Here is an 11,502-nt window from a genome sequence, read left to right as displayed (position 1 = left end):
CAAGGTCTGCCATTTCTTCTATTTCCGGACTCTTGTGTGTTTTCACAGCTCTGTTTTTGGTACAAGCCCGGTTTGTAAAGTACGGTTCGAGCTTGGGTACTGATAGTACCAACGATACCGGTCCCATTGTTTCTTCCGTGTTTCTTACTTCGGATTACGGCTGGTCAGTCAACTGGATTTTAATCATTCAGTCCCTTGGAGTGGCAATGGGAACTATTGCTCCTCTGCTGAGATGGTTCACTGCTTCGTGGTTCAAGATTGCTGAGATGGAGCGAACGAACTTCAGAGATGAACTGAAGGTTGACGATTACTGGACTTGGAGGCTGGTGGAGTGGAGAGACAGATCGCTTCCATTTCAAGTTCAAAACCGCGTAAGCAAGAAGCTACTTCGTGATGCAGTCGGATTCGTTCTGAATTTCAGCATTGGATTTCTGATTCTGCTTGTTTCAGCTGGAAAACTAGTTATATTCCTCTCTGCTTGGTTTGGTAGTTCAGTTTTAAGGGTGGGAAAATCTAAATCAAGTGATGGAACACAAGTGGATTTTAGGCAATATGTTCTTCTACTTGAAGGGGAGCCACAGTTGCCTTATAAAGTCCTCAAGAACATATGCAACGAGGCGGATAGGCTGATACAAGTAGGCGAAAAAAAGCAGCCCGAGAATCTGATCCAGCTTCTAAAGAAATCTTCAAACTTCAATGGGGTGGGACGATTTGACAGCAGCGATATCCCAAGCTTGGATTCTCAAGAGCCTCCGAATTGCTGGTCTCTGCCCGTGGTGACTTTGACAACCATTTCAGTCGCTCTTCTCAACTTCGCAGACGATAAGGCTAAACAGTTATTGGCTAGTGTTAGCGAAGGCTTGTCCATTGTGAAGCTCATTGAGGAAACTCTAGACAGATCCGGGGAGTTAGAAAGCATCAGAAAAGCAGCAGTTGTGGTTTGGGATGGCGTTGAATTGTACAAAAAATGGGATGAGACAGATTTGAAGAGCACGAGAGTGAGAGGAACAACGCAGAAGGAAACACTGCGAAATCTTTCTAACATGGCAGAAAAGATTGTGACAGATTTTACGGCTCAAACGAGAGATATTCTAATGCAGAATCCTCTAAACTGGCCTGCTAGAGTTATAGCTGCTAACTCAATGTACAGGATTGCTCAAACGATCTTGTTAGGAATGGGAGATGACGAGAATCAAGATGGTGACGAGCTATTTGAGAGTATATCCATCACCATCTCGGATATACTAGCAGCGTGCCTCACCAATCTAGTGCAGGTTATAACATTGAAGTGTCACAAAAGCAACATCAAAGAAAGGGAAGAAAGTGTGAGGCGAGCAGCCATTCTTCTTGGCGAGAGCAAAGAGATTTTTGAAATTCTGCAGCAGCGTGAGCTTCCGAGTTTAGATATGGAGATAGCTGCTAAGATAGACGAGTGGAGGGCGTCCATTGCGCTGGTAACTGAAGATCCTTTGGCATCTCCTTCAGCATCATCAAGTGACAATTCAACAACAGCATAGTAGTAATTTTCATGTTGTTTGATCTATTTTCAGTCATAAATGTTTCTTATCAAGCGTGGTTATAACTTTTATCTGCTTTTTTTGGTTTCCTGAGTGCTTTAGTTTTCAGTTGCAAAATAAAATGCGTTCTTATCAAGAGTTGTTATAACTTTTTATGCTTCATTGTTTTATGATGTTTTTGCATTTAGATGGTAAATGATTCATTGACGGGGAATTTAAAAACGAAGACGTAAAGTATGCCTTGAATCTTTGCCACAAACGGGATGGATGTTCGTTTGATAAGTCGGAGAGAAACTAAACTTGGAATACTATTCTACGAAGAGAAGCAATCTATATCTAAAGTGGCAGTTGCAGGGAAATTAACAAAAATGGCGAAAAATTATTTGGGGGGAAAATGAGCATATCCTCTTGACACGTGATCTTCTCATAAAGAAAAATATTTTTTATTTGTTTTGAGTCTTTCCATGAAGTTGTACAGAGAATTAACTACAGTGGCTTACACAGAAAGTTTTGAACTTCTACGGCTCCCTTTCATCCGTTCCTTCATAGTTGAGTCATTTTTTCATTTCGAAAAATTCTCTCATAGTTATGTCATTTCCATTTATAGTAATTTTTTCCTCTCTCTTACTTTACTCTCTCTTACTTTATTTTACTCTACTTTATTCACTTTATACTTTATTCTCTTTACATTTTTCTCTTTCTTACTTTTTTATCTATTTATTTAACACACTCAACATTCATTTCTTAAACTCCGTGCCGAAAAGTTCCGCTTCAACTATGAGAGAATGGAGGGAGTATTATAAGTAGCAGCTTGGCTAAATGCCCTTCTGTGACTTATTAAGAAAATGAATCTACCTATAGCAACTTGGAGGAATCGGAGGTAGATGGCTTTGGAGAAATGGTGGCAGAGGTCGACGGCTTTGGAGAAATTGAAGGGAAAGTAGGGCGGAAAAGGCTATCTGGACTTGGGAAAATCCGGCGGCTCAACGTCAGCTTCAGGGCGACTACTTCGGCGTCGATGCGGTGGCTACCGGCATTGACGGACGCAGCACATGCCAAGCTAGCTACCGCTGGAACACTAGAGAATGAAAGCGGCGCCGAGAAGCATTATTGTCGGGGACGGAGCCAGGATCGGAGGGGTCGGAAGCGAATGGGATTTCCTATTAATTTTCCCGGTCCTCCTTCGCCGCCGGTGAGGTCGGACTGTAGGTTGCAGATTTGGAAGCATTGAAGGATGGAGAAGATGTATTGGAAGTTGGGATAATAAATTACTTCCATCTTTAAAAACATTCTCACTGTACTATATTCTTGATACAATAATACAGAACCAAGCATACATAGGTCATTTTTAGGTCATCGTAAACTTATTTTTATGTCATTATAATAAGGATTAAATAAAATGATCTTAACATGACCTCTAACCCAAATTTGATAATATGACCTAAAACTTTTTTATAATGATCCACTGTGTTTTTCTTTAATTATTGACTATTAGATTGAAAAATCTCATGGTCAGGATTTGGTCTGGATTTTGTATTGAGATACATTTTTGTATTGATCATTTTCCCAGCTGCATATATTGAAAAATGAAAACGAATGTAGAGTGTTGATTTTTCAATTTTAGAGATTGTTAACCATATTAAAGTTTTCAATTATAAATAATACAACAAATACTAATACTAGGAATTTACAATAATTTTATAGTAATATATAGTAAATTTTAAAGTTATGGAATAAATTCAAAAACAAGTAACTATTACTCCCTCCGTCCTCGAATAAGAGTTACTAATTTCCATTTTGGTCCGTCCCCAATTAAGAGTAGCACTTCACTTTTACCATAAATGGTAAGTAGGTCTCACATTCCACTAACTCATTTAACTCATATTTTATTATAAAACCAATATAAAAAAGTGGGTCTCACGCCCCACTAACTTTTTCAACCAACTTTTCTTTACATTTCTTTAAACCTGTGCCCGGTCAAAGTGCTACTCCTAATGGGGAACAGAGGGAGTATTAAAGAATATTAATGGGCATTTAACATACTCCCTCCGTCCACCGCGAAAAATAGATCACGTTGTGAATGACACCGGTTTTAATGTGGAATTACTAAAATAAAAGATAAGCGAAAACAACAAGAGAGAGGTAGTGTATAATTGTGTTAGGTAGCAAATATGAGGTCATTTTTTAAACTTGATCTATTTTTCGTGTACAATAAAAAAATGGCAAATGTGGTTTATTTTTCGTGGACGGTGGGATTATTGCGTCAGGGTGGAGAAGAGAACAACACGATGGATGATGGTTGTATGTGTGACAATATGGCACATCTTCCATTAACTCATTCCACTCATTTAAAATTAATATAAATAAGTAGAACCCCTATTTCACTAACTTTTTTCCATTAACTTTTCTTAACATTTCTTAAAATTCATACCGCCAAGAAATGAGCTTCTAAAGGCGGACTGATGAAGTATTTTTTGGAAATGAGAAAATGGATAGTAATGTCCACATTTACTGTCTACATATGAGTTGTATCATGTATGTATCTATTAACTAGAAAAGCATGGGCATTGGGTTTTATCTTCCCAAAAAAGTTGCATGTACTATTACCGAGAAAAGCATGGCAATCAGACTTTGGGAGGTACAATACTGTTTATCTTCCCAAAAATTATGCTGAGATCCAAAACATTTTTTAAATTAACTAATATGTTGGCTAACATTGGAATTTGTTTGAACTTTGAACCACTATAAATACAAGACACAAAATACGTTTTCCATGAATGAGTACGTTACTTTTTTGTGTTATTTTCTCTCTTGAATTTAAGCTTTGATATTGATATTTCTTACATATTCTGATTTTCTGATTTTTCCGATCGATTGCAGCATAGCAGGAGTCTTGGAATCCGGCGACCCCACTCCGATGATGAGTGATGAGGGTGGCAAGGCTGAGGATGCGGCAAGGCGGCGGATGGCCGAGAGAATGAGAATTTTGGATTCCAATAATTTTATATTCAATTGAGCAACTAAGAATTTCGATTTATCGTAGACTAAGTAGAAAGATGCAATTCATATTCGATTCATTTATTTGTTAGGTAACACGTGGAGGTTATGACAAAGTATATATTATATTTATAATTTATATTGACAAACATAAGCTTAATATTAAATTTATAATGTATAATTTTAAAATTCATAAATATATTGAGGTAGACAAATATCTTATCTAAAATCATTTATTTTGGTGATAAGATTTTGATATTCATGGAGTGGTATGTAACGAGTCTTCTTTCCCCAATTTAGACTCAAGTTTGAATCTCTGATAACAAAGGATACTCCAAATCGAAATAAGTTGCTCCAGATTGGTATAAGTTGGGAGAATTATATTTTTCCTTTTGTTAGTGTTTATAATGTTATTAATTGTTTATAATGTTATGAACATTTAAAGTTGTAGGCATCGTTTGCCGAATATAAAATGTTTCACTACAAATGTTGTTTACAAAGAAGTTTTTCAAAATTTATGAATATTTATGTTTTGTTGATCACAATTGTTGAGCTATTTGTTTTTTCCAATTATCTAATTTTTTCTCTCTGATCTCTACTCACACATATATTTTCTTTATTTGTTTATCGTATTCTAACTTGCTCATACTCTTTCATCATTAGTCGCACCTCTCTTCTTTGTCATTTATTTTATTTATTTTACTCCCTTTATATTATAAATTAAAATTGTATAAAATCGTTTACAGAATTTGAAATGTTTCATTCATAAGGGATGAGTAAATTATTCATTTAGAGTTTTGTTTTTGTAAATCTTTTTATTGTTTTGAATTCTTATTTTCCATAGTTTCATTAGAATTTGTATTCTTTATTTGAAAATCTTATGTTCCGTGCGTAGTACGGGTGATGGACACTAGTTTGTATAAAAGAGTTAACAAATAAGTGTATTCAAACCAAGGCCAATAAACAGGAATAAGGCGATCAAGAAACAGCTACACATCCAAAAACTAGTAAATGAAGAATAAAAGTTTTTCATGGATAGAATCATTTGATGTATATTTTCATGTTTATTCACATTATAAGATGGAAGTGAATTAGACTAATAACATTAAACAAATATAAAATTTAAATCGAGATAAAAAATTAAATCGTAATAGAAAAACATGCTTTAAACATCGATTCAACACAATAAAAAAAATCAAGTAACTAAATACCCAAGGAACAAACCACAAATCTAAAAGATCCACGACATTTGATAAAAAAAACTTTTTGGCACCTCCTTGCCCTCCTTGTCCAATAATTCTGCTCCCATTAAAGTTATCTGTAGCCACCTCCAACTCTTTGGCAGGGAAAATTTTTGTTTTTCCAAGTGCACCTTCATTCGTATGTTGTTGCAAGAGAAGACCCCATTTCGCTTGAAAAATTTATCTTTTACCATTCTTTCCTTTCTCTTTCGCAACAATTTATACAACCAAAAGAACGCTAAAACTAGAAGAAGAAACCCCAATCCAGAGCCTATACCTACAAGCACACTTAAGAGTGAGAAAATTAACAAATTTTAGAAATAAGTAAAACTCAATGAGCAGCATATCTGATTGATATGCGAGTTGGAACATTATATTGTTACCTGTCAAGATAATCATCTTGGTTTTGGATGGCAGTTGTGGAATACAACCTATGCCATCTTTTTTCCCATCACCAATATGCCCTTTTGGACACAAGCAGTCAAATGTCCCCGGAGCATTTTGGCAAGCTGAATTTGAGACGCATGTATTAGTTGTATTATCAGCGTATTCATCAATATTTGCTCGATACACAATCACAAGTTGTAATTTTACAAAGCATATATTTGTAGGTCAATTTACACACAAATCATTATAGCATAACAAGGAATAAGATTAAAGACCAACCTTGGCAGCCTGAATTGAGGTAAGGATTGCCTATGTATCCTTTGGAGCAGTTGCAGAGGTACCCTTCAAGCGTAGCATCAAAATTAAGACAATCACTATTATCTCCGCATACGAAGTTAACGAGATCCTGCCGTGCTTCTTTGCAATACATCCTTCCGATCCTCCAATCCAATGCCATGCTCGCGATCAGTTTAGCATTGAACAGTGGGATCATTGCTTGAGTTATTCGTAAGCAAAAATTCCCTTTCATTCATTTTTTCAATCTATTTAGTGAAGGCGTAACTGCAATAAATATTGGCAGTTGGCGGTAGTTCACGGAGATGAGTCAAATTTGATTCAAGGTAAGTTGTACCTGAAAATGATCCAACACATATTTCACTCATTACTGCAACATTTTCTAGTCAAGATAACATATTTTAAAACTATATCTTGAGCTTATAAATATATTTTTCTTAACATAACCATTAGAGAATGTGTTAGAGAATGTACAGGTTTAATAATTAAGAAGCTGCAATCTCAAATATTATTTTCTCTCACTTAACTTATAAAAATAACATTACATCAAATCTCGTATCAAACAAGAAATGTTTTTCAATGTAAAACTTTACCCATAATATCTATTGAATTCTTTTTAGAAATAAAAACATCAACTTATTATTACCTCTTGGAATTGATACCCTGCAACAACCATCATCTGCATAAGATGTTTGATCATATATGCATTCTGCGTAAGTTGTACCATCATCATAGATATGACGGACTGTCGGAGCAAATGGCTGTGCAACTGCTTTGAATAGAATTTCGTTTCTTGTCCAATAACCCCGTTAAGCATAACATTGCAGCCAATGGCGGTGATCCAGTTGTAATCTGATAAACTATATTGCGTTTTCAACAAGTCCATTTTCAAGCCCCGCGCAACTTGATAGCCTGACCTATTGTAGCAATTTGAAGTTAGGTTTGTGTATCTGACAATAATTTTTGATGAGTTTAGCTCAACGATTTCAGCCTTCAAAAGACGGAGGAAGGGTGTGGCGGGGTTGGTGTCCTTGTTGCAAACAACTTCAAAAGATGGCTCCAAGAAGCAATTTGGACCCACACCAAATGGAAATGGAATTGATACTTTTCCACTTTGATCTAAGCATCCACGTTTGGCAATTGAACTTGAAGAGGGAATTATTGCTGGCAGAGTAGCATATGAGATAGAGAAAGCATGTTTTCATTAAACATCGTACGTACTAGAAATTAACTTAATTTCATGTGTTGAATTTCATATCTGATGCACTATTTATTAGCACTAAAAATTCTTGCAAATATACAAGGTAGATCTAGTATAGCTAAAGGTCAGTACCGGGATATCGAACTCAGGGAATAAGATTGCAACTGTCTATCATATACTAAGCGTTATGTACTATTTAGTGACATATGGTTTTTGGGTTTGAATTTATAAACTAGACATAAAGAAATAAATAAATAATAGAAAATATAAAAATAAATAAAATACAAAACAGGCTAAGGAATGCAGAGTTTTTAGGAATCACAATCAAAAGCTAAAATCCAAAAGACTTCCTTGAATTACGGTCTCTAGAGTTACTAAGCTATCACGTATGTAAAACTATATCTTCTCTCGAAGCATATAATTTGTAGATTGCTACCTAGAACCGAAGTGTCCTTCCTAGAACTAAGGCAACAACTCCTAAAAGCTCCTAAGATAATTTTGCTTCATTCAAAGGCTCAAATCTCTCGATTTTATTGGCAAAGACGTCAATTTCTCCTCTTTCAAATTAGACTACTCACTTCTCAGTTCTTGTAGTAAAATCCACATGCATTCATAAGATGGCCAGTCAAACAAATGTATAAGCACAAGAGAAATCGAAGTAACTACAAGAGCTAACAAGGAAAACAATTGAATTAATAACTCAAAATCATAGCATATTACCAAAAATTCTACAAAAGATGTTTAATACTCATAGACAAGTAAAACAACAAAAAGTACTAGACATGAAGAAAAACAAAACAAAACCCAAGGTTGAATTATGCAGTCTTCAGTCTTCTCTTGCCTGGATCTGCAGAGCTCCGCTCCAATGGAAGATAGGAGAATAATATGTGGAATATGGTATGGAAGAAGTCTAGGGATGGAGAGGATTGGAGACTCTGAGATGAATATTATGAATTAGGTTATGGGGTATATATAGGATTGAAAAGGATTTATAATTTGTAGAAAAGTATCCTCCAAGTAATAGAAAAGATGGTAATTTTGAATCCTACAATTAATAGAAGAGATTTGATATCACAAGGCAACAATTTCTTTCCTTTCTTCAATTTCCGCCTAATTTTGACTGCACTGCGCAACGTTCGTAAAATGGCCATAACTTTCTCCACTGAACTCCGATTTAGATGTTCAAGGTACCCACGCGAAGCTATTTCGAAGACGAAGAGAATGATATGTATTAAGCACTGATTGGACTTCAAACTCGTTGGAAGATGGGCTCGAACAGAGGCTGCTGAACCTTGACACCTTTTTTGCACCTTTTCCTATCTTTTTCTATCATTTATCAACAAACACGTCAAAATACCAAAATATATAATATATGCAATTTAAGAACATAATTTGCAAGATCGACATTTAAAAAGAGCCAAATCTAGGCCTTAAAAACATGCAAATCCCGTGTTTATCAATCCCCCAAACTTAAATATTTGTTTGTCCTCAAACAAAACAAGAGAAAATCAAATTAAGAAACACGGATGTTAAGGTCTAGACTTCATAGTTGCCTCAGTTTTTATAATAGAAAAATAAAGACTTCGACAAGAATACAAATCAAATCAAGCAAAGCTTATTAGTGCACTTTCATTACTAGCTCGTTGATCACCTTGAAGTACATGCGCTCACAAGTGTTTAGAAGCGTGTTTATCACTCACTCTCAAAGTGTATAAGGTGAAGAATATATGCTCTCAGATCATGCAACATGCAAAGTTTACCATAAGCTTGCTCAAAGTCTAATCCCTCCTCTACTTTATGTGATTAAAATCAAAAATCCGAAAGGTCTTTGTTTTAGGTTATAATGTAGGCTCTTTGGTAAGGTGAGGAAATATTTGGCTAAAAATTGACTAAACCCAACATAGCAAAAGTGATCAGTTTCTACTACATCAAACTCAACACCCAACCAATAATTCAAATCTCAGTAAATTCTATTCGTCCAGATTTCTTCCCACTTCCCAAATTCCTTGATTTTTTTTTCTTTTCATTCTTCCTCTCTTTTTTTTTTCTTTCTCGATTTTTTTTTCTTTTCATTTTTTTTTTCTTTTATACATCCTTTTTTTTTATGCTCAACAAAATTTCAATTTCAAACCACATATGTCTATGCTACTTTTACATTTAAACACACTACTTTCTTTCTACCTTATCTCTCCAACTCTTTTCACAAGATATAAACTAACTTTCCCCAAGAGTGTAAGGATATTCCCCCTTTATTTAGCTTCCAAAGAAAAAGGCTTTAAAGACTCAAAGTGGCTAGCTAGGAAAAAAATTTTGAGTAAGGTCAAAAATTTGTATATATAAAGTAGCTAAGAAGGATGGCCTAACGTCCTCTTTTATCATTTAAACACTATGTAGACTTAGGCAGACTGGGAGCAAGTTCTAGAAACAAGTACATGAATGCAGATAAATCACACAAGAAAGAAATTTATGGCTCAAGTCGCACAAGGTATAAGCATGATTCAAGGTAAACAAGCAATTCATTAATTGTGCACCTCTTAACAAAACTCTCAATTCAATGTATCAAGTCAACTCAAACAAAACATAATAGAACTTTTCATCATAGGCAACTCGGTCTGATGTCCCTAAACATGAGTATTTCTAAGTTTTCTATGTTATGCTCATGACTATATTAACCTCGGGTTTTTTAAAATAAAATTAAAACAAAAACTAACAAAAACAAACTAATCTAAGCAAAAATAATAAGCAAAAACAACTAAACTCACGGTCCACCACTTCATCCCCCAAACTTATTCAAAACTATGTTAAGAATAAGTTTGAAAAGTCGGTAGGGACGAGAGTAAATTAAGAAAACAAATAAAACTAAAACTAAAATAAATACGAAAAAATTGATACCAAATGTTGGGTTGCCTCCCAACAAGCGCTTGGTTAACGTCTTTAGCTTGACGTTATTTGAAGCTCATAAGAGCACTCCCAATGGGTCGGCGTTAAATCCGGCGAAAAATCGCCGATTATCGCCGGATTATCGCCGGGCGTTGGAGTGAATTCGGCGAGAATTCGGCGATAAAACTCCCTTATTATCGCCAACTCCCTTATTATCGCCGATTTATCGCCGAATCATCGCCGCCCACTGTGGGCGCGATTCGGCGATAATTTTTTTTTTTTTTAAATCTTTGTTTTTTAAATCTTTGTTTTTATGGTTTTTATTTGTAGTTTTTTTAAATCTTTGTTTTTTAAATCTTTGTTTTTTAATGATTTTTATTTGTAGTTTTTTTTAAATCTTTGTTTTTTTAAATCTTTGTTTTTTATGGTTTTTATTTGTAGTTTTTTTTTCTCGTTGTATTATATTTTCCAATGATTAATACAACGATGAATTGTTCATTATAAATCTATTTATTAAACACATTTGTAGGAAAAATTAAACAATATTAAAAATGATGATGTAAAAATGAAATGTTGAGTTAGGGAGAAATAAGGGAGAAATAAGGGAGAAACCATTGGAGCAGTTGGCTAAAAGTTGACTAAAAACTGGGGATAAATTTTGGTGCTGATGTGGCAGGAGTTAGGGAGAAATAAGGGAGTTTTTAGGGAGAGCATTGGGAGTGCTCTAAGTTATCCCTATTCTAAAGAGTTCCTTTGGGATGCCTTTTGTACCTACAATTTCGCAATGTGAGCATAGAATGAAGAAAATTGTAGTAGGATATAACAAGTAACTTTTGGCATTCCCCCAAACTTATATCAAATTAAGGCCTAGAATATGCAAATCAAATTTTCTACCTTAACATGATCATTTTCCATCCCCCATTATCTTCCCTATCCCTCAATTAATTGCAAGAATTTTCAACAATAAACCATGATCAAGCAAAAT

The 11,502-nt window shown here is 34.9% G+C and overlaps 1 protein-coding gene across 1 annotated transcript; it reads left to right on the top strand.

Moving 5' to 3' along the window:
* The first annotated feature begins 206 nt into the window (after window positions 1-206).
* On the top strand, window positions 207-1,517 carry LOC125189668. The gene has a single exon (XM_048086923.1). It carries the CDS (start codon window positions 207-209, stop codon window positions 1,515-1,517), a length of 1,311 nt encoding a protein of 436 aa, XP_047942880.1.
* The last annotated feature ends 9,985 nt before the right edge of the window (window positions 1,518-11,502 follow it).

This window comes from Salvia hispanica, chromosome 5, assembly GCF_023119035.1.
Source record: "Salvia hispanica cultivar TCC Black 2014 chromosome 5, UniMelb_Shisp_WGS_1.0, whole genome shotgun sequence".
NCBI lineage: Eukaryota > Viridiplantae > Streptophyta > Magnoliopsida > Lamiales > Lamiaceae > Salvia > Salvia hispanica.
Note: the sequence above shows the minus strand (reverse complement) of the source record. Positions and strands in the feature narration are given on the sequence as shown.